Below are 24113 nucleotides of genomic sequence, written 5' to 3' on the forward strand. Positions count from 1 at the left end.
TGGGAAAGATGTACTTCTCAAGATTGTGGTGCTGAATGTGGGTGGTGGAAGACCCCTCTACCAGGCAGCAGTCATTAATGAGTAAAAAGGATGAGAGTGCTGAGGCTGTTTAGCCTGCAGAAAAGGAGGCTGAGAGGGATCTCATTAGTGCTTACAAATATCCAAGGAGCGGGTGTCAGGAAGACAGGGCCAGACTCTTCTCAGTGGTGCCCAGTGACAGAACAAGAGGTAATGGGCATAAACTTGAGCATAGGAAGTTCTATCTGAACATGAGGTGGAACTTTTTTCACTTTGAGGGTGGCAGAGCACTGAAACAGGCTGCCCAGAGAGGTGGTGGAGTGTCCTTCTCTGGAGATTTTTCAGAGCCCACCTGAACACGTTCCTGTGTGATCTGCTCTAGGTGACCCTACTTTGGCAGGGAGTTGGACTCAATGATCTCCAGAGGTTCCCTCAAAACCCCTACTGTTCTGTAAGCTGCCAAGTATTCTGTCATGGGAGTTCAGAGCCACTTCTGGAAGTCTTTGAACAATGTGTGCACGTGCTGCTGCCTTGACCTGAGCTGTGAGGTTGAAACCCATGGATACAAAATGTGGAGAGGAAACAAAAGTCAGGCTCTCAAAATTGGAGCATTTTGCTTTTCAGTAATCTCTTTCTACTCATCACAGAAGTTCTAATGCCTTTTTGACACTTCTCTAGCACTGTGCTTGGGTTTTGCATACAAGCTTCTGTATTTTTAGAGAGAGCTTTTGTGGTGTTGAAAGCAGACTTGAAAACACTGCTAAAAAAATAGTTTCTTCCCAGCCTCCTGGTGGAGGAACAGGAGCTGCAACTGTTAATGCCTACTCACTGCTGTGGCCAGCCTCCAGAGGTGATGTTTCCTAAGTGATCAGAAAGGATGGGATCTCAGTTGCAGGTCTCTTTCCAGCCCTGAGATCTAGGCTGATGCTCATAAACACATTCATAGAATGGTTTAGGTTGAAAGGGACCTGAAAGATCATCTGGTTCCAACCCCCCCTGCCATGGGCAGGGACACCTTCCACTAGACCAGGTTGCTCAAGGCCTTATCCAGCCTGATCTTGAACACCTCCAGGGAGGGGGCATCCATGACCTCCCTGAGCAACCTGTTCCAGTGTCTCACCACCCTCACTGTAAAGAATTTCTTCCTAATCTCCAATCTAGATCTCTCTACTTCCAGTCCAATGCCCCTATCTGTTGGTGAGACACTGGAACAGGTTGTCCTGCTGGTCACACTTCTTTTGATGCAGCCCAGCACACAGCTACCTTCTGGGCTGCCAGTGCATGTTGCCTGCTGAGTTCTTCATCATCTGACACCCCCAAGTCCTTCTTCACAAGGCTGCTCTTGAGCCACACCTCACCCAACTTGAATTTGTGCTTGGGATTGCCCTGACCCAGGTGCAGGACCTTGAACTTGTTACCTGAGCAGCTCTTCTCTAGTCACCTTGGGCACAACACTTGGTGGAGCCTGGGCACAAACTGGGAGTGGTAAAATCCCCATATTAGTTTGAGAAAAGGACCAAGGACTTTGTAGAGACTCTGTCTGACATGGGCTTCAGCTGAAATCACAACAGACAGGCATTGCTGCTCCTCAGTGTGCTCCATGGCCAGCTAGCCCAAAGCCAGAGGTGCAAGAAAAGAGAACTGCTGGCAAGGGGTTAGTTAGCAGAGCCTTTGGCATGTCTAGCCTGGCCTGTAGGTATTTATTAACCTATAGCCATGATGTCAAAGCTCTGTTCAAAGTACAGCGGGGAGTGAGGTTAGGGCACCTGGTACCATTTCAGTTTTGCATAAAACAAAGGAGGGTTCTGGCCTTTCCTGTAACAATGCCTCATTTGTTTCAAGAATCATTCATGAGTGCCTTAGTTTTTAAATATTTGTAACTGTTTCCTTCCAGGCAGGCTTCCTCAAGCAGTGTGCCAGCCTGGGGTACCCTTACACCTCACACAGAAAGCCTGTTCAAATCTGATCAATGTGGGCATGAATCATAGAATCACAGAATGGCTTGGGCTGGACAGGACCTTAGAGATCATCTGCTCCAACCTCCCTGCCATGGACAGGGACCCCTCTCAACTAGACTCGGCTGCTCAAGGCCTCATCCAGCCTGGCCTTGAACACCCCCAGGCAGGAGGCATCCACAGCCTCCCTGGGCAGCCTGGTCTGGAGTCTCACCACTGAAGAGCTTCTTCCTAAGATTCAGTCTTAATCTCAGCTTCAAGCCATTCCCCCTTGTCCTGTCACTAGACGCCCTTATGAAAAGTCCCTCTCCAGCCTTCCTGTAGGATCCCTTCAGGTATTGGAAGGCAGCTGTAAGGTCCCCAGAGTCTGCTCTTCTCCAGGTTGAACAACCTCAGACTCCTCAAGCCTATCCTCATAACAGAGGTGCTTCAGCCCTTAGATCGTTTTGTGGCCCTTCTCTGGACTCTCTCCAGCAGTTCTGTGCCCTTCTTTGATGGGAACACCAGAACAGGATGCAATATTCAAGGTGGAGTCTCACAAGAGCAGAACAAAGGGGCAGAATCACCTCTTTTGCCCTCCTGGCCACAGTCCCCTTTGTCTTGCTGAGCACTGAGAAGACCTGCTCTCAGACTGCTCTTCTTCAGGCTAAAGAACCCCAGGTCTCTCAGCCTTTCCCCTTCAGAGATCTGCTCCTGTCCCCTCAGCATGTCTGTGGCTCTCTGTTGGCTGTATTCAGTAGTTCCCCATCTCTCTTGAACTGGAGAGCCCAGAACTGGACACAGTACTTCAGATGTGGTCTCACCAGGGCAAAGGAGAGGGGGAGGAGAACCTTTCTCAACCTGCTGGCCACACTTTTCTTAATACTGCCCACTTTGACAGCAGGCTGTCTTTATAACTAACCCTTGTATCTATAAACTACATATATATGAATTATATCTATAACTGTCCTTGCTTATTTCAGTCACCAAGTTGTATAAGGACTGGAAATAACACAGATACCTAATGCAGCAGCTGAGGAGGCTGAGCCCTTCCCAGTGAGCCCTAAGGGAAGGGCTGGGACAAGGCTGTCAGTGTGGCTTTGGTCTGGCCCTTTGCAGGTTATCAGAAATAGTATGTGTTGTAAAAGCTATCCCAGTATCATCATTAATGCAATCTTCTGACATTGCCACTGCCACCATCTTCACCTCTGAGTGGGATCAGCCACCTCAAGGCAGCTGCTTTCCATGCTGCTGCTGTCATCAGCTGAGTGTTTAATTAAGAGCAAGCATCAACTCTGGTGTCAGAGCAGCGACATCCTGTGAAATTCTTTCCTGTGATGTGCTCCAGGTTTTTAGTTTGGGTGACCTACCTGTTCCCCAGGTAGTGTAGAGCAGTGTGTGAAGCAGAGGTGTTGAGGAGTCATGTTTGTAACTTTCTCTCCAGCTCATGGAGGCAACTGAGAAGTTCTGCTTGATGCCCAGTCATTTTTATCAGGCTTTCCTGTGCTGCTTGTGTACAGTGCTTGGGAACCATGTGCTGGCTGAGTGCTTGGCCCTGGTGCTGTTTCGGTTTTCTTTGAGCACAACATGTTTTATTTTCACTGCTGCAGGTATCTCAGCATGAGAGCACTCTTGGGACCATTTTTCTGTCTGTACATGTTGTCTTCTTAAGTATACATTTCCCAGCCTCATTCACATTATTCCCTCCCTCTTGGGGATCTTTTCTCATGTCACCAAATGACTGTTTTCCTACTTTCAGGCATCAGGCAATTCTAGTCACTCTGGAAAAGCATGTTTGTTGGGTAGAGCTGGTTCATTTGGCAGTGAAGTGCTTTATCACTGCTTGAACCTTTAAATGATCACAGATTTTAAAGCAAACCTTAATTAACTGAGCCAGAGGCTTACTTTTCTACCAGCCTTTTGTCTGGCTGTGCCTTCTGTTAAAAACCAAACCCCACAACAAACCAACCACTGACATATTAGAACAAACAATCTTGGGGAGGGGGAGTGGGGGAGAGTCTTAGGATTGTTTATTTTTCTTTAAAAGTGCCTCTGCCAAATCAGCAGCACAATAACAGCTTAAAATAGCTCAGCAATGTCTGCTTGGTTTTGCAGCTTTCATGCTTGAGGAAACTGGAGATCAGTGCCACCTAGGAATTCTGTGACACACCATATTTACCAAAAGAAATACATTTTCAAGGTGAAAATGTGGGCTAGCTGAATTTGTGCAGAGGAAGCAACTCATTTTGGGTGCCAGACCACTGAAGAGCTTCTTCCTAAGACTCAGTGTGCTGGCAGCTGGACCATGCTCACTGGGGTGGGAAAAAAATTCTCTAGTAGGGAAGGAGTAGACATTTCACAAACCTTATGTGCATGCCAGGTTGACTCCCAGCTGTTGACCCAGTTTTGGAAGAAGTGAGGATTGTTGTCTTCAGGAGGTGTGGGCTGCAAGGGTGTGAATTGGTGAGAGTAACCTTGTGGAAGAGAATCAGAAAGCCATAGCATTCCAGGTTATACTTCTGGTGCTCTGTGGGCTGTTAAATGCAGTGCAAACTATTTTTGGTATTGTCATAGATAGAATGGTTTGGGTTGGAAGGGACCTTGAAGATTGCCTAGTTCCAACCCCCTGTCATGGGCAGGGGCACCTCCCACTGGACCAGGTTGCTCAAGGCCTCAGCCAATGTGGCCTTTTAGAATCACAGAATCATTGAGGCTGGAATAAACCCCTGAGATCATCAAGTCCAGCCTATGACCTAGCACCATCTCATTGACTAGATCATGTCACTAAGTGCCACATCCAGTCTTTCCTTAAACACCTCCAGAGGTGGCAACTACACAGTCCATCCCAGTGTCTAATTACCCTTTCCATGGGGAAGTGCTTCCTAACATCCAACCTAAACCTGCCCTGGTCCAGCTTCAGGCCTTTCATCTTGTCACAAGTGGGAGAAGAGCCTGACTCCCACCTTACTGCAGCTTCCCTTCAGGTAGTTGTAGAGTGTGATAAGGTCCCCCCCCAAGTCTCCTCTTCTCCAGGCCTTGAACACCTCCAGGGCAGGGGCATCCATGACTTCCCTGGGCAACCTGTTCCAGTGTCTCACCACACTCACTGGAAAGAATTTCTTCCTAATCTCCAGTCTAAATGCCTCCTCTTCCACTTCAATGCCATTGCCCCTCATCCTGTCACGTTGCTCAAAGCCTCATCCAACCTGGCCCTGAACAACTCCAGGGAGGGGTTACTGTCCTAGTAAAATAACCTCTCATTATATGAGTGAATAAAACAAAAACATGTATTTGAAACAATTTTTTAAACACAGTATTAGAGGAGAAATTGACAATAATTGAGGCTGAAACTTACTGTTAAATGCTGGGATAATGATCAGCCTTAAATAGTATTTGGCTGAGCACCTGAAACCAGGGTTTGAGACCAGCTGGACAAGGGAGGTGAGTCTGCCCTTCTGCTCTGCTTTGGTGGGACCCCACCTGGAGCACTGCATCCAGTTCTGGTGTCCCCAACACAAGGATATGGAACTGCTGGAGAGGGTCCAGAGGAGGCCACAAAGATGATCAAAGGGCTGGAGAACCTTCCTTGTGGCTGAGGGAGTTGGGGCTGTTCAGCCTGGAGAAATCTCCAGGCAGACTTTAGAGCATCCTTCCAGTACCTGAGGAGGGCTCCAGGAGAGCTGGGGATGGACTTTTTACAAGGTCCTGTGGTGATAGGATGAGGGACAATGACTTTGGGCTGGAAAAGGAGAGATTGAGAGTGGAAACTAGGAAGAAATATTCAACAGTGAGGGTGGTGAGACACTGGAACAGGTTGCCCAGGGAGGTTGTGGATGCCCCCTCCCTGGAGGTGTTCAGGGCCAGATTGGATGGGTCCTTGAGCAAGCTGGGCTACTGGAAGGTGTCCCTGCCCACAGCAGGCAGGGAAGTTGGAACTAGATGATCTTTAAGGTCTTTCCAATCCAAACCACTCTGTGATTCTCTGAATCTCTTGTCACTAGGTACCCATTTCTGTGGGCAGGCAGGGCCCGTTTTCATTTGAGTTACTTATGCCAACCCAAACTAATAAATGACTGAAAAATGAGACAGCTGGCTTTTTCACTTCTCCAGCCTGCAGATGGAAAAGTAGGTATGGAGAAGTGAGGTGGGCTTGGTTTAGCCGTTCAAACAGAAAGTTACTGACTGGTATTTCTTGCCGTCATGCATTATTTCCTTCTTTATGACAGCTGTGGTTCAAACACCATCCTGGATTCATAAATGCAGGCCTTGTTTAGACACAACATTAATGACAGTTATTAATGGAGAGTTTTGAGGGTGTTTTTGATGTCTCCTGCTGCATTTGGACAGAGATCTAACAGATTAGAAAAGGGCTTTAGATAAACAGAGCTATAAACTCCCCCCAGTGTTTGTATATTTCTGGTTAAGAGAGGAAATAACTCCAGTGTAACTACTGTGTTTAGTTGCCCACTGTGGGGTTTTGTTTTAATTTGCTGGAAGGTAAGACAGCACTTTTGCACTGGGATGGCCACTCAAGTGCACCCACTGGGCAAAGGAATGAACCTGTGGATTGTGAAGGGGTCTTTCTTTAAACCAGTTTTGGTTCACTTTTCATGCTTGTGCTGCTCTTGGGATGCTCTGTGCTGGCCACTTGTGGGTGATGATGCAAACTTCTTCCCAATGAGTATAAACTCCTTCCTCTCATGCAGATAAGCTGTTTACCAAATGGCTGCTGCTTCTTCCAACACTGGCAGATAATCTGTAACAAAATCCAAGGTCAGCTGGCATTTGAAGAAGTTGGGAGTCAGTGGCCACTTTTCCTTCTGTATCATAGGATAATAGAATGCCAGGTGTTGGAAGGGACCTCTAGAGATCAGCCAGTCCAACCCCACTGCCAGAGCAGGATCACCCAGGGCAGGTCTTGAAAGTCTCCAGAGAAGGAGTCTCCACAACCTCTCTGGGCAGCCTGCTCCAGGGCTCCAGCACTCTCACAGTAAAGAAGCTTTTTCCCATGTTCATAGAATCATAGAATCAATAAGGTTGGAAAAGACCTCAAAGATCATCAAGTCCAACCTGTCACCCAAGACCTCATGACTACTAAACCATGGCACCAAGTGCCACATCCAGTCCCCTCTTGAACACCTCCAGGGATGGTGACTCCACCACCTCCCTGGGCAGCACATTCCAATGTCTAACAACTCTCTCTGTGAAGAGCTTTCTCCTCACCTCCAGCCTAAACTTCCCCTGGTGCAGCTTGAGACTGTGTCCTCTTGTTCTGGTGCTGATTGCCTAGGAGAAGAGACCAACCCCTTCCTGGCTACAACCTCAGCACCTCCTGTGTTCCAGCTTGTGCCCATTGTGCCTTGTCCTATCACTGGGCACCACTGAAAAGAGCCTGGTACCATCATCTTGACACTTGATATTTATGTATTGACGTCTTGATATTTATAGACATTAATTAAAGATCCTTTCTCAGCTTTCTCTTCTCCAGACTAAACAGCCCCAGGTCTCTCACTCTTTCTTCACAGGAGAGTTGTTCCAGTCCCTTCATCATCCTCATGCCTCTGTGTTGGACTCTCTCCAGCAGCAGATCCCTGTCTCTCTTGAACTGGGGAGCCCCAAGCTGGACACAATATTCCAGGTGTGGTCTCAGCAAGGCAGAGTAGAGGGGGAGGAGAACCTCTCTTGACCTGCTGGACACACTTTTCTTGATGTGCCCCAGGTGCAGCTGTGCTTATAAGTCTCCAAAGTCTCTTTTTTTTCCCAATCCCTTGGCTTTCAGGCTGATTTTTAAATCCCTTTTTTCCCCCCTGTGGCATAACTGCTGCCAAAAGTGGATTTCATTTTTGGAAAATCTGAGCAAGGGCACTTTGTCCACTTTGGAACATGAGAATGGTGCTCAGTATGAAAATGCTGAGGGGTTCTTGGGTTTTAGTTTAAAATACATGGAAGCAGAAAATTCAGATGTTCTGGAAGGTATGTTTGGGAGTCGCTGGCCTGTGGGAAAGCACAGGCTGTGCCTTCCCTATTTGGTTTTCTCTCATCCTAAATCAACACCTATGGCAGAGGGAGGATCTGTCATAAAGGGCAGTGATAGCTGAGAATTTAGGAGTACCAAAAGTAGCTGTCATCCTGACTTCTTAAAATTACTTAGGTTTTACTCTTTTGTCCTAAAAACTGCCACTGTGCAATGTGTCTGCTTTTCTGACTGACAAATACAGATACCTTATTCAGGCATAGAATCAGTCAGGGTTGGAAGGGACCACAAGGATCATCTAGTTCCAAACCCCCTGCCATGGGCAGGGACACCCCACACTAGATCAGCCTGGCCAGAGCCTCATCCAGCCTGCTCTTAAACACCTCCAGGGACGGGGCCTCAACCACCTCCCTGGACAACCCATTCCAGGGCTTCACCACTCTCACATCTTCCTCACATCCAGCCTGAATCTCCCCACCTCCAGCTTCATTCCATTCCTCCTAGTCCTGTCACTACCTGATATCCTGAGAAGTCCTTCCCCAGCCTTCCTGTAGGCCCCCTTCAGATACTGGAAGGCCAAAACTGGAAGGCCAGTCATGAAACTTCACTTGAAAATGTGAATTTCCATTCCTGTCTGGTGCTGATCTAGCCCTGAGCTTGGTCAGAAGGTGCATGGGCAGGGGATAGTCACACAGGTGTTCCGCTAGTGCAGGATCCCCATAGCATCCCCAGCCTGTCAGGATACCCTGCCTGCACAGTCCTGAGGGAGCTGTGGCCAGCAGGAAGCAGGGCAGGGATTCTCCCCTCGTACTTACCACTGGTGAGGCTGCAGCTTGAGTAATGGGTTCCGTTTTGAGGCCCTCACTTCAAGAAGGACGTTGAGGTGCTGGAGCATGTCCAGAGAAGGGTAAGAAAGCTGGTGAAGGGTCTGGAGAACAGGTCTTCAGTCTGGAGAGGAGAAGGCTGAGAGAGAACCTAATCAATGTCTACAAATACCTGAAAGATGTCTGTCAGGAGGGGGGAGCCAGTGATAGAATGAGGGGCAATGGATGCAAGCTCAATCACAGGAAACTCCATCTGAGCATGAGGAGAAGCTTCTTTGGTGTGAGGGTTGTGGAGCCCTGGAGCAGACTGCCCAGAGAGGTTGTGGAGCCTTAGGAGCTTTTCAAGCTTGATCTGAATATATGGATTGATTTGAAAAACAAATCTGTTGTCCTGGAGAGTCTTCTGATAGTGCCTGGTAGTGGAGCTGGGGAAGGCTTTTGTTAGCAGCCTCCTTGATTTGTGGTATTGCCCTGTGGGGTTTTTTACTTTCTTTCTTGTTCTTTTTTTTTTGGTCATGAGGAATAATTCAGTAATTCAGTAATATCAGCAGTCATCTTGGCAGCACATAAAGAGTAATTGAGAAGTTTGGAATGGGAAGCATGCTGTGTTCTGAATTTGTGTTGAGAACAGGACCTTTCTGAGATGCATTCATGAAGCTTCTTGCTCTGACGTCAGAAGTGCACTAATTAATTACTTAAAATATTATGCTCTGTGCTGGCTTTTGTGCAGATTAAACAATGTGGTGGAAATACCCACTGCATAACTTTCTTTTTCATCCACTTCAATATCATAGAATCAGAGAGTCATTGAGGTTGGAAAAGACCCTGGAGACCACCAGGTCCAACCATTCACCCTACACTGTCATGTTCACCACTACACCATGTTAGCTAAGTGTCACATCTAAAGGACCTTTGAACACCTCCCATTTCAGTGTCCCCATCATAAGAAGGACACAGAGCTGTTGGAGCAAGTCCAGAGGAGGGCCACAAAGATGATCCAAGGGCTGGAGCACCTCTGCTGTGAGAATAGGCTAAGGGAGCTGTATAGGATGTACCCCCCCATCAAAGTATAGGTTGGAGACTGGTGTTTGTGCCAGGTGAATGTGCCTGACCTCTGCCTCACACCTGTGGTTGCCCTTGTAGGTAACTGGTGCAGGTGAGAATGTGAGTGAGGAGGGTGAGTCAGTTCTTCTGCCTTTCTGCTTCTGTACTTTGCTCCTTGGATTCAGTTGGCTCCATTCACATTGTGATCACCAAAGCTGTTTCAGCTGTGATAGGATGAAAGGGAATGTATTGGAGCTTGAGGAGGGCAGATTTAGACTGGAGATTAAGGAGAAATTCTTCACAGTGAGGGTGGTGAGACACTGGAACAGGTTACCCAGGGGGAAGTTAAGGATGCCTCCTCTCTGGAGGTGTTCAAGGCCAGGTTGGATGGGTCCTTGAGCTGCCTGGTCCAGTGGGAGGTGTCCCTGCCCATGACAGGGTGGTTGGAGTATATGATCTTTAAGTTTGGGTTTTGGTGAGTGTTTTGGAAGTCATCCACAGCTATTTAGCTGCATCCCCCAGTTCTAAAACCATCCACAGTTAATCTCCTCTTGAATTTTCATGCATCTCAGTAACATGAAACAATTTCCTCAACTTTCACTAGTTTCTTACTTTTTATCCCCCTCTTTATTTTAACCTCAAGCAGCCTGTTCTTGCTGTCAGGTGTTTTCATTTTAATCAATTGTCCTGATTCTCTTACAAATGTATTCTAATGCCTAATACTGCCATAAAATAGGGGTTCTGAGTTTAGAGGGTCAGTTACAGCACTGTGTGCCTGCTTGGATGGGAAAGCTGCAGAGCCCTCCAGCACTTCAGTTATACCAAATACACAAGTCCTTGGCGGCATGAATGCCCAGGCTGTGTTCTGCCTGATCACCCCTGCTGACCACAGTGTTGCCAGACCCTGGCACTGCACTTGTCCACGCTCCAAGGTAGAACATGGATGCTGGTGTCTGTGCTACCTCCTTCTGCAGCCTGCACTAGCCATCCTGCTAGCTTCTGTGTGTTGCTGGAATAATCCCAAAGGATGCAAAAGTCTTTAGAATATTACATAGAATAAACCAGGTAGAAAGAGACCTTCAAGATCATCATGTCCAACCCATCAACCAATCCAATCCACCCAAACAGCTAACCCATGGCACCAAGCACCCTGTCAAGTCTCCTCCTGAAAACCCCCAATGATGGTGACTCCACCACCTTCCCGGGCAGCCCATTCCATAGCGCATAAGGCCTCATCCAGTCTGGTCCTGAACACCTTCAGGGAGGGAGCATTCACAGCCTCCCAGGGCAACCTGTTCCAGTGTCTCACCATCCTCACTGTAAAGAATTCCTTCATAATCTCCAGTCTAAATCTCCCCTCTTCCAGCCCAAAGCCATTGCCCCTCATCCTGTCACTACAAGCCCTTGTAAAAAGTCCCTCCCCAGCTCTCCTGTAGCCCCCTTCAGGAACTGGAAGGCTGCTCAAAGATCTCTCTGGAGCCTTCTCTTCTCCAGGCTGAACAGCCCCAACTCTCTCAGCCTGTCCCCACAGGGGAGGTTCTTCAGCCCTCTGATCATCTTTGTGGCCTCCTCTGGATCCTCTCCAACAGTTCCACGTTCTTCTTGTGTTGGGGGCCCCAGCACTGGATGCAGTGCTGCAGGCAAGCTCTCACAAGAGCAGAGGGGCAGAATCCCCTCCCTTGTTGTCTTTTTGTTGCTGGCTGCTGCAGTCAGGCGATCACAGATGCTCATCTGTTTTGAGAAGCAGACCCAGGCACAGCTGTTTTGTGTGCACTGTGAAAGTTTCCTGCTTTCTCCCTTGCTACTATGGCTGCTTTCTGCCAATGTTTGGCTTGTGGCTTTGCACCTAACTTGACTGTGAAAAGGGTTAGTGAGTGGGTTTCTTGAAGGAGGAATTCCTCTTGCACAGAAGGCCTGGTGCGAGAGGGCAGCGTTGGGCTTCTCCCTGGTTTCTTTGGCAGGGAGCTGCAGCCTTCCTGTTTATTTCCTAACAGAACAAATGCTACTACCTTGTGTTTTTTTTGACCATTATTGGAAGAAAACAGTTCAGGTTTTTCAGAGATGTTCCTTTGTAGAAGACAAGTGCTCATTCTGTCAGCAATGGCCTTGCATGTGCTGTGACACGCAGCCCCTGCCATCCCTGGCAGCAGCCAGCCTGGCCCCAACAAGTTCTGTTTGCACAGCTCCTGCTTTCCTGCAGGGGCCACCTGAGTTTCTCAGCTCAGAGAAATTCTTGCTGGATGCAACCTCCTGTAGCAGCCTTCTTTGGCCATCTTGGACTCGCCTACAGCATCTGCACAAGTTTTCAGGTCTTGCTGGTGTGCAAGTTGTGCATGGCCATAGAATCATTTCATCATAGAATGGTTTGGGTTGAAAGGGATCTGAACACAATCACAGAATGTTAAAGGTTGGAAGGGACCTCCAGAGGTCATTGAGTCCAACTTCCCCAGCAGAGGATCACCTAGGGCAGGTCACACAGGTACACATCCAAGTGGGTTTTGAAAGTCTCCAAAGAAGGAGACTCCACAACCTCTCTGGGCAGCTTGCTCCAGTGCTCACAGCAAAGAAGTTTCTCCTCATGTAGAGGTGGAACCTCCCATCTTCCACTGCATACCTGTTGTTCCTTGTCCTGTCAATTCCTTATCCTGCCCCCCATGGGCAGGGATAGCTGCCCTTGGACCAAGCTGCTCAAGGCCCTGTCCCACCTGGCCTTGAACACTTCCAGGGAGGGGATGTTGGTGTTGGTAGAAGCGAGGGGGTTGCTGCAAGCATGGTTTTGCCTGCTGCAGCTGTGAGGGAAGACTGCAGTATCCAGCTGGACAAACAAATGCTGCTAGTTTATTGAAGGAGCTGCAAATAGTTTGCAGCTCATCTAGTCTGGTCTCATGGCTGACCCTGCCTTGAGCAGGAGGTTGGACTTAGATGACCTCCAGTGGCCCTTTCCAACTTGAGTTGCTCTGATTCTGTGAAGGCTATTTGTGTGGAACCAGGCCTGTATGTTGAATGTTTGCCTGTGACAGTGGCAAGAATAATGGCAACAAATCTTTGATGTCTTTTCTTCTGCAATTCCTGAAGATAGCAGGGTTGCTTTGTTTTAATTTATTGGAAACTTCTTCATGTTTAACCTCACTGCATTTTTACTTCTTTGTTTTTTTCCTTCATTAGTCCAAGTACTATGGGCAGACTTTACTGACAGAAGTTTACAAGCATCTGAATTTGATTGAATCAGACTACTTTGGGATTGAATTCCAGAACATCCAGTCCTACTGGGTAAGTACAGTTCCCTGCCAAACTCACTGTCATCAAAAAGTTGTCTGAATTCAGTTGCTTAAGGTTCAAAAGTTTTACAATCTGCTGGAGTCTTCTGTGGGATTATCTCTGTGATTCTTGTCAGTCTGCTTTGCTTGCCAGAATGACAACTAATGCAGCAGAGGGGAGGAAGTTCAACAAGGCCAAGTGCAAGGTCTTGTACCTGGATTGGGGGAATCCAAAGCACAGATCCAGGCTGGGTGAGGAGTGGCTCAAGAGCAGTCTGGAGGAGAAGGGCTTGGGAGTGTCAGACAACCTCACCATGAGCTGGCAATGGTCACTGGCAGCCCAGAAGGCAGCCATGTGTTGGGCTGCATTAAAAGCAGTGTGAGCAGCAGGATGAGGGAGGTGATTCTGCCTCTCTGCCCTTCTTTCATGAGATCCCCACTTGGAGCATTGCGCCCAGTTCTGGCACCACGAGCACAAGAAGGACATGGAACTGTTGGAGCAGGTCCAGAGGAGGCCTTGAAGACGATCAGAGGGCTGGAGAACCCCTCCCATGGGGACAGGCTGGGAGAGTTGGGGCTGTTTAGCCTGGAGAAGAGAAGGCTCAAGACCTTAGAGCAGCCTTCCAGTTCCTGAAGGAGGCTACAGGAGAGGCTGGAGAGGGACTTTTTACAAGGGCTTATAGTGATAGGACAAGGAGCAATGATCTCTAGGGTCCCTTACAACCCAAACCACTTTGTGAAGATCTGTGATGGAGTCAGATTCCACTTTTTGTGAAGTGAAAAAAAAAAATTGTTCAGTGGTTGCTGATGTTCCCACCTGCAAGGACACAAATAGAGCTCTCCTTCCCTCTAAAAGGGGCAACATCAACTCAAAGTGCAGCCTGTGGAACACTTACAAAATCATATTGCAGTGTGTAATTTTGATAGTGATCTTCAATTCGTTTAGGAGTCATTATGGGCCTTTTTCTAAACCTCAGCAGACCTGCAAGCTTGTGAAATCTTGCTGCTGATAAATCATGATCTTGAAGTCATTGATCCCAAGCAATACTGACACTCTCTAAGCCTTCTAGTCACTTGTGCCTCGCAAAGAGGGTGGTGAGACACTGGAACAGGTTGCCCAGGGAGATTGTGGGTGCCCCCTCCCTGGAGGTGTTCAAAACAAGGTTGGATGTGCAACCTTGTGTAGTGGAAAGTGTCTCTGCCAATGGCAGGGGGGTTGGAACTAGATGATCTTTAACATCCTTGTGAACCCAAAGCATTCTATGAGTTGATGACTATGTAGCTTCTGAACCATCTGTTATTATTTTTTTCTTATTACTTTTTCTAGTTTTAGTACTCCCAGAAAATACCACTGGGGACATACAGAATGCTCATAGCACCAATGCACACTGCTTCTGTAATTCTGTAGCTTGCTCCTGCCTGCAGTTGTGTGTTTTGGCATGGCTTCTGTCTTCCTGGCAGTAGAGATTCTGCTGCCTTGCCTCAGTTGTCCAGCAGCTTTAAGCCCAGATCAGTGGTTTCTCTACTTATGCACAGAATCATAGAATGGGGCATTCCATGGCAATATTTGCTTTGCTTGTCCAACTTCCAAAGGTTCATCTAGTCCAACCTCCCTGCAGTGTGCAGGGACGTCCTCTACTAGATCAGGCTGCTCAGAGCCTTGTTGAGCCTGACCTTGAATATCTTCAGGGATGGGGCCTCAACTTGCCCTGAGCAACTTCTTCAAGTGTTCCACCACCCTCATGGTGAACAACTTGTTCCTGACAACCAATCTAAATCTCCTCTGATTTCAAACCATTGCTCCTTGCCCTATCCCTATAGACCCTTGGAAGCAGTCCCTCTGCAGCCGTTTAGTAGCCTCCTTCAGGTACTGGCAGGCTGCTATTAGGTCTCCCTGGAGCCTTTTCTTCTCCAGGCTGAATAACCCCAGCTCACCCAGCCTGTCCTCAGAAGAGAGGTGTTTTGGCCACTGGTTATTTTTGTGGCACTCCTCTGGACCTGCTCCATCAGGTCCATGTCCTTCCAGTCAATTCAAATAGCAAGCAAAGGAACTGCTGCATTCCTGTGACGAGGAAGAAATGCATACTGCTAAATGAGTGCTTTATTTGCATTTACTGTTGATGTTTTCATGTTGTACTCAAATATCAGTGTCAATTTGTGATTTTTCTTTAATTTCAGATTTGGCTGGAACCTATGAAACCTGTTATTAAACAAATAAGGAGTAAGTAGCTGTAAAAAAGGAAGTTCTCCTTAATTTACATCTGTTTATTGTGGGTTGCTTTCACAATTACCACTTGATTTACTGGTTATGCTTTGCTGAAAATTGGCCTTGGGAGGGCTGGTGGTGGTTCCTGTTCAGGCATGCAAACCTGACCTTTTAAATATGTAGTAAGGGGTGGGTGGAATGGAAGCTTAGTGAAGATATGGTTCTTTGTGATAAATACCCTGATAGATCAGGTCAGCTGGTGTTACCTTTAAGGCAAACAAGACATCTGCTGCTTCTGAGTTTGGACTCAGTCTTAGAGGTCTCTTCCAGCCTTAATGATTCTCTGATTTCTATGCATGTTGGCAAACAGAATATGCATGAGCTTATAAAGAGCTTTTGTGAACTGACTGATTTCTCTTACAGGACCAAAGACTACAATGCTTCGTCTTGCTGTGAAGTTTTTCCCTCCAGACCCGGGCCAGTTGCAAGAGGAATACACAAGGTAAAGTATTTTCTGCAGGCATTGGTTTACTTTACCTACTGAAATATAGAGAAGCAAGAGAAGGAGGACATTGCATGTGTTTTCAGCCAGAATTTGCACTGAAGTTGAGTGAGAGCACTTTTGGTCAGTGTGACAGTTTCAGCACATGCATGAGAGTGGTGAGACACTGAAACAGGTTGCCCAGGGAGGTTGTGGATGCCCCCTTCCTGGAGGCATTCAAGGCCAGGCTGGATGAGGCCTTGGGCAGTCTGGTTTAGTGGAAAGTGTCCCTGCCTATGGTAGTGGGCTTGGAAGTAGATGATCTTTAAGGTCCCTTCCAACCCAAACCTTTCTATGAATCTATGTTGGCAGGTGAATGTTCTAAAGATACTTTTCAGAAGAGGAGAATGTGCAGGTCAGGCCCTGCTCAGACATCATGGTGTCAAAAGAGATGGGACGGAGAGAAAATATTAAACAGGCTGGGTTTAAAATAATCTGCACATATTTTAATAAAGGAATGGTCATTTAAACTTCTGAAGCCCCCACTTTAACTCCATCTAGCAAAAATTGCTCTACTTCTCCCACTTTTTTACCAGTGCTCTTCATAGAGCACCTTTGCAGATTGATGACTGAGTCACCGATTGCATGGGGTTGGAACAGACCCTTAAAGTCCATCTTGTCCAACCCTCCCCTATAGTCAGCAGGAACACCTTCAACTAGATCAGGGTGCCCAGGGCCACATCAAGTCTCCTCCTAACAAGATAGCAGAATAAGTGATGGTCTTCCCTCTTTTGTTCTGATAGATAAAAATCACTTAAGTATTCATTGAGTTTATTTCCAGCTAAAAATTATAGCTGCTGTTACTTCATAAACCCAACTTGCTAAAAGCATGGGTTTCCTTCTGCTTCCTTGTTCCTGTGTCTTCATTTGTGCTGATAAATCACAGAATGTTAGGGTTTGGAGAGGACCTCTGGAGATTTTACAGTCCAACCCCTGCTGCCACTGCAGCATCACCTAGTGTAGGTCAAACAGGAGTACATGCAGGTGGGTTTTGAATGTCACCAGAGAAGGAGACTCCACAGTCTCTCTGGGCAACCTGTTCCAGTGCTCTGGCATCCTCACAGTGAAAAAGTTTTTCCTTATGTTCACAAGGAACCTCCTCTGCTCCAGCTGGCACCCATTGCCCCTTGTCCTATCATTGGACATTAGGGAGCAGAGCCTGGCTCCATCCTCCTGGCACTGCCCTGCACATCTTCATACACACGAGTGAGGTCACCACTCAGTCTCCTCTTCTCCAAGCTAAAGAGCCCCAGCTCCCTCAGCCTTTCCTTAGCAGGGAGATGTCTCATTGCCTTCAGCATCTTTGTGGTTCTGCACTGGACTCTTTCAAGAAACTGCCTGATGTACTTCTTGAACTGAGGGGCCCAGAACTGGACACAATATTAGAGATGCAGCCTCATGAGGGCAGAGAAGAGGGGGAGGAGAACCTCTCTCACCTACTGACCACACCTCTTCTAATACACCCCAGGATGTCATTGGCCTTCTTTGCCACAAGGACACATTAATGGCTCAGGGTCATCCTGTTGTCCACCAGGACCCCCTGGTCTCTTTCCCCTGTGCTGCTCTCTAACAGGTCAATCCCTGACTTACACTGGTCCATGGGGTTGCTCTTTCCCAGATGCTCTACACTTGTCCTTCCATTTCTCTCTGCCCAACTCTCCAGCCTGTCCAGGTCTCACTGAGTGGTGCTGGATTATTCATGGGTTATTTGGTTTGATTTGACCATCCTTGGTAGCAAGACTTCTGTGTTGCCTTGGATTTGGAGAGGAAGAATGAGGAGATGCTGGTTTTGTAAGTACTGGTCAGTCATTTTACTCCCACGTGGTGAGGTGTAACTCTGGTACTTGTAACTCTCTCTTCAGATACCTGTTTGCATTGCAAATCAAAAGAGACTTGGCAGAGGAGCGACTGACCTGCAGTGACAACACAGCTGCTCTTCTGGTCTCTCACCTTCTGCAATGTGAGTATCAAGCTGTGGTGCCAGCAGGGGCTGTTGACACTGCTGACCTGAGGTAAAGAGTGTACAGAAGCTTTTGGTACCTAGCAGCATTCTCTGTCTCATGGCATTTCATTCTCCGCATTCAGTAAACCTGGGCAATCTCATACTGAAGAACTTCTTCCTAAGATCCAGTCTAAACCAGCTGTCCCTCAGCTTCAAACCATTCCACCCTGTCCAGACGATCAAAGGGCTGGAGTACCTCTGCTGTGAGGATAGGCTGAGGGAGCTGGGGTTGTTCAGCCTGGAGAAGAGAAGACTTTGGGGGGGACTTTATAGCAGCTTTACAGTACCTGAAAGAAGCCAACAGGAAGGCTGGAGAGGGCCTTTTCATAAGAGTGCCTAGCAAAAGGACAAGGGGGAATGGTTTGAAGCTGAGGGAAAGGAGGTTTAGACTGGATCTTTGGAAGAAGTTCTTCAGTATGAGAGTGATGAGAGTCTGGAACAGGCTGCCCAGAGATGTTGTGGATGCCTCCTCCCTGGTGGTGTTCAAGGCCAGGCTGAATGAGGCCTTAAGGAGCTAAGTCTAGTTCAGAGGTGTCCCTGCCCATGGCATGGGAGTTGCAGTAGATGATCTCTGATGTCTCTTCCAACCTAAGCCATTTTATGATATGATGAAATCCACAACATCATTTCTGAAAGGCATGGAAATGTGATGGGGAGACCAAAACTCAAGATGCAGACTTACAGTCACATAATGCTGCTTTCTCTGTGTACTATCTGTTCATTTTTGGCTTCCCAAGCAGGCTTGTCCATAACTATTTTACATGTATTTAGAAAAATTAACCTGAAACCTCATGCTTTGATATGAGGTGAGGAAGACATGCTTACAGAATCACCAAAATTGGAAGAGACCTCAAAGATCACCAAGTCCAACCTGTCACCACAGACCCCATGACTAAACCATGGCACCAAGTGCCACGTCCATTTCCCTCTTGAACACCTCCAGGGACGGTGACTCCACCACCTCCCTGGGCAGCACATTCCAATGGCTAACAACTCTCTCTGCAAAGAACTTTCTCCTCACCTCAAGCCTGAACTTCCCCTGGCACAGCTTGAGACTGTGCCCTCTGGTGCTGTTTGGCTGGGAGAGGAGACCAACTCCCTCCTGGCTACAGCCTCCCTTCAGGTAGTTGTAGAGAGCACTAAGGTCTCCCCTGAACCTCCTCTTCTCCAGGCTAAACAATCCCAGCTCCCTCAGCCTCTCCTCGTGGGGCTTAGTGTTTAGACCACCTCAGAAATCTTCTAGAAGACTCACATATTAGGTTGTAAAGCAGTCTGAATTTTCCAAATGATGTTCAAACACTGGAATGCTTTCTGTCGTTGTGCTTCTCTATTGTTTGGTTCTTTTTCCTTGCTCTAACAGTGTTTTGTCTTCTGCCATAGCTGAAATTGGGGATTTCGATGAAGCAGAGGATCGAGAACACCTTAAAACAAATCAGTATTTGCCAAACCAGGAGAGAATTGAAGGAAAGATTCTGGAGTTCCACAGAAAGCATGTGTAAGTGAGGGGTGATGTATACATCACCCGCCCTGGTGGATACTCCTTTGTGAAGGTTGTGCATGCTGTATGATAGGATGATGTTAAAGTGGTGTAAATTAAATACCAGTTACACTGAGCAAAATAAGTTGGATACAGCAAGAGAATCAGGATGTTAGGGCTTAGAAGGGACCTCCAGAGACCATTGTGTCCACCCCCCCTGCCAGAGAAGGATCACCTAAGGCAGGTTACACAGGAGTACATCCACATAGGTCTTGATTCTCCAGAGAAGGAGACTCCACAACCTCTCTGAGCAGCCTGCTCCAGGGCTTTGGCACCATCACAGTAAAGAAGTTTCTCCTCATGCTGAGGTGGAATTTACTGCGTTCCAGCTTGTATTCACAGCCCCTTGTCCTGTCACAGGACCCCACTGAAAAGAGACTGGCTCCTTTATCTTGACACCCACCCCTCAATCTAAATCTCCTCTAAATTCAAACATTGCCCCTCATCCTATCCCTACAGCCCTTTGGAAACAGTCCCTCTGCAGCCTTCTTGTAGCCCCCTTCAGGTACTGGAAGGCTGCTATTAGATCTTCCCAGAGCCTTCTCTTCTCCAGGCTGAACAACCCCAGCTCCTTCAGCCGGTCCTTGTAGGAGAGGTGCTCCAGCCTGCTGATCATCTTCATGGCCCTTCTCTGGGCCTGCTCCATCAGGTCCATGTCCTTCCTGTGTTGCAGGCTCCAGAGCTGTACACAGTACTCCAGGTGAGGTCTCACCAGAGCAGAGCAAAGTGGTAGGATCACCTCTCTCCATCTGCTGGCCACTCCTCTGAGTGACTTCTCTAGGGAGGAGTACCTTCTTCTCTAGAGAGGAGTCTCTCCTCTAGAGACTGGATGGGGTGCTTGGTGCCATGGTTTAGTTTATTAGATAGTGTTGGATGATAGGTTGGACTCAATGATCTCAAAAGTCTCTTCCAACCTGGTCTCTTCTATTCTCGTCTATTCTCGTCTATTCTCGTCTATTCTCGTCTATTCTCTTCTATTCTCTTCTATTCTCTTCTATTCTCTGATGCAGCCCAGGATGCCATTGACCTTCTGGGCTGCAAATGCCCATTGCTGGCTAATGTCCAGCTTCTCATCCACCTGCACCCTCAAGTCCTTGTCTGCAGGGCTGCTTTCTTATTTCAAAGCAGTGGTTTAGAGATGCACTTTCAAGCCATAGTACAAATAAAAGCATGGCATAGCAGGCACATGTTTAGAAAGGTGATAAGCCAGCCTTAGCACTACTTTAGTACTTCAGACACACAGTTGAAATCCTCCTGCTTTGTTGGAAACAATTCTGGTGGAGAGATGTAATTTTGGAAGCACTCCAGCCCTAAAAATAGCTGCAACTTCCTTACACATCCCTTCTCTTGTCCCTCACTCAGGCAGTGTTGGCCACTCTTCTCCATTTTTAGCAGCTGTGAAGGTCCTGTCCTTTGTCAGTATGCAGACAGATTTTTTCTCATTTCTGGTACAGGGAGTAAGCAGAAACATGGAGCTTGAGCATTCATCTCCTTCTTGCCCATGCACAGTGCAGTTAAAGGGACAAAATGCTTCTTCTCTTCTCATCTTCATGCAGGCACATTTTTATTTGTGCATTTTATTTGCAGTTACTGGAGGGCTGCTCTAAGGTCTCCCCAGAGCCTTCTCTTCTCCAGGCTGAACAGCCCCAACTCCCTCAGCCTGTCCCCACTGGAGAAGTGCTCCAGCCCTCTGATCATGCTCGTGGCCCTCCTCTGGACCCTCTCCAACAGTTCCATGTTATTCTTGTGCTGAGCACACCAGAACTGGCTGCAGTACTCCAGGTGGTGTCTCACCAGAGCAGAGGGGCAGAATCCCCTCCCTGCTGCTCACATTGCTTTTCATGCAGCCTAGCAAGCAGCTGCCTTCTGGGCTGCCAGTGACCATTGCTGGCTCATGGTGATGTTTTTGTCAACTGACATCCTCAAGTCTTTCTCCTCCAGACTGCTCACCCAGCCCTTATTTGTGCTTGGGACTGCTCCAACCCAGGTGCAGGACCCTGTACTTAGCCTTATTGAACTTCATGAGCTTGGCCTGGGCCTACCTCTCCAGCCTGTCCAAGTGCCTCTGGATGGATCCCTTCCCTCCAGCATGTCAGCTGGGGCACACAACTTGGTGCCATCTGCAAACTTGCTGAGGGTGCCTCAGTGCCACTGTCCATGTTGCTGACAAAGATGTTAAGCAGCGCTGGTCCCAGTACCCACCCCTGAGGGACACCACTTGTCACTGGTCCTCATTTGGACACTGAGCCATTGAACACAGCTCTCTGGGTGTGGCCACCCAGCCAATTCCTTCTCCTGCCAGTGCTCCACCCCTCAAGTCCCTACTTGAGGTGGTGACCAGGATGTCACACGGGACGGTGTTACATGCTCTACACAAGTCCAGGTAGATGACATCAGGGGGTCTTCCCTTATCCACAGGATAACACATTACTTAGCCACATTATAGATTCTTCAGCAAGAGCCTAAGTTAAATTTACTTATTGCTATAGTTGATTAAAAAAACCAGGTTGTGTTTCGAAGGTGGTGCACTGCTGGTGGTGCAGTTCAATCCTAGAATCATAGAATCATAGTATCATTCAGGGTTGGAAGGGACCACAAGGATCATCTGGTTCCAACCCCTCTGCCATGGGCAGGGAAACCCCACACTAGATCAGGCTGGCCAGAGCCTCATCCAGCCTGCTCTTAAACACCTCCAGGGACGGGGCCTCAACCACCTCCCTGGACAACCCATTCCAGGGTCTCACCACTCTCATGGTGAAGAACCTCCTCCTCACATCCAGCCTGAATCTCCCTACCTCCAGCTCCATTCCATTCCCCCTAGTCCTATCACTACCTGAGATCCTGAGAAGTCCCTCCCCAGCCTTCCTGTAGGCCCCCTTCAGATACTGAAAGGCCACAATTAGGTCAATCCTGGCAGCCCAGACACCCCAAACAGAAAGTCTGCTGCCTTCCTGCAAGCAGAATGCTTGCTGTGGGGTGAGGGTAGCTCAGAATTCAAGAGAATGATTTATTTGCCTTTAGATGGCCAGGGTTGTTTTGTTGGGAGTATCTGCATACATAAATCAGGAAAGAAATAGGTGATCTAATAGATTTCTACATAGATTTTCTGTTACCCTCATGCCCTTTCACAGCTTGCTAGTCTACTTGTCCATGATTTAAATTCTTTCAGTTTGTAAATTAGAGGAAAAACTACAACTTGAGCTTGCTACCTACTCTAAACAGTTTCTCCACGTGCAGCTTTTTGAGTTCATCTCTCCAATTCTCTCTTAATCCCTGGGTTTAAATGCTCTGTAAGCCACCTGGCATTTAACAGCATTGATTTGGGATCAATATTTTAACATAGCCCCAGGGTTCATCTAGTTGGAGGTATGTAAGGAAACTCTGTGCTTCAACTCCTATTGCACTGACAACAGTTTTTGCTGCAAAGTGCTTGTAATAGGGACTCTGTTGTCCAGTGACCTGGGGAAGATTAAGCAGATTTATCTGCTTAATGGATGAACAAAATTAGACCAGATTGCTTTCAGACTGGTCTGTGCAGATTAGTCTGCAGCAAACATCTGAGGGTAATGACTTTGAAACTGCTGCTGGTGTGTAACCATTTGTGGTGCAGCGGGGGCTGCCAACACTGCTCCCCACTGCCCCTGCTCCAGACTGTTCCTTATGGGAGCACAGGCAGGATGTGTGCAAGAAGACACCCTGACAGGCAGGGCTGAGAATTTTCTGTTGGAGATGCACTGTTCTTTGAGTCATAAGCTTGAGGAGAGCAGATCTGGGATATAGAACTGTGGTAGCAAGTCCAGAGGAGGGCCACAAAGATGATCCAAGGGCTGGAGCACCTCTGCCATGAGGATAGGCTGAGGGAGCTGGGGTTGTTCAGCCTGGAGAAGAGAAGACTCTGGGAGGACCTTAGAGCTGCCTTCCAGTATCTGAAGGGATCCTACAGGAAGGCTGCAGAGGAACTCTTCATAAGGGTGTCTAGCGACAGGACAAGGGGGAATGGTTTGAAGCTGAGGGAGAGTAGGTTTAGGCTGGATCTGAGGAAGAAATTCCTCAGTATGAGCATGGTGAGACTCTGGAACAGGTTGCCCAGAGAGGTTGTGGATGCCTCCTCCCTGGGGATGTTCAGGGCCAGGCTGGATGAGGCCATGAGCAGCAGAGTCTGGTGGAGAAGCATTCCTGTTGCCCATGGCAGGGAGGTTGGAGTGGATGATCTCTGAGGTCCCTTCCAATCTGAGGCATTCTGTGATCCTATGATTCACAGAATGGGTTCTTGGGCACTGCAACAGGCTGCCCGGGGGAGTGGTGCAGTCACTATCCCTAGAGGTATTTAAAAGACATCTCGATATAGGGCTGAGGGATGTGGTTTAGTGGCAGTGGATTAGCAGCAGTGGTGGGGTTGTGAGCTCTAGGTGAGTTGTTGGACTTGATCTCAAAGGCCTCTCCCAACCCCAGCAGTTCTGTGATTTTAATAATTCTGAGGTAGTCCTGAAACCCCTTCTGAAATGGGGCATCCCATGGCAATATTTGCTTTGTTTCTGTTGTGCTGGCCCTGGTGCTCTTCCATCTGTCATTTTTACCTTCTTAATGTGTGTACAAACAAGCAGAAGATGGAGCTTCCTGGATCAAACTGGGATTTGTTCAACCTTATTGTTCTTCAAGTGGAAAATCTCAGCTAGTTAATCTCTGAACTGGTTAATGTCACCTCAGTCTATGGGGTGCATTTTAGACTGGTCATCTACTGCTGTTGCATATTGCTTCTATTACTGAAGTTTCAGT

General features: G+C 47.8%; 1 protein-coding gene across 7 annotated transcripts in view; it reads left to right on the top strand.

Annotated features, from left to right (window-relative positions):
• FARP2 (FERM, ARH/RhoGEF and pleckstrin domain protein 2) overlaps positions 1-24113 on the top strand; it is a 76805-nt gene that overhangs the window by 15409 nt on the left and 37283 nt on the right. For all 7 annotated transcript variants that reach the window (XM_068163958.1, XM_068163955.1, XM_068163957.1 and 4 more), the window contains exons 3-7: positions 12960-13064; positions 15230-15272; positions 15681-15759; positions 17661-17758; positions 19181-19295. In XM_068163958.1, the coding sequence (XP_068020059.1) occupies positions 12960-13064; positions 15230-15272; positions 15681-15759; positions 17661-17758; positions 19181-19295 (440 nt within the window). The remainder of the gene's footprint in view (positions 1-12959; positions 13065-15229; positions 15273-15680; positions 15760-17660; positions 17759-19180; positions 19296-24113) is intronic.

This window comes from Melanerpes formicivorus, unplaced genomic scaffold, assembly GCF_026170545.1.
Source record: "Melanerpes formicivorus ecotype bairdi unplaced genomic scaffold, bMelFor1.0.p_v2 SCAF_76, whole genome shotgun sequence".
Taxonomy (NCBI): Eukaryota; Metazoa; Chordata; class Aves; order Piciformes; family Picidae; genus Melanerpes; species Melanerpes formicivorus.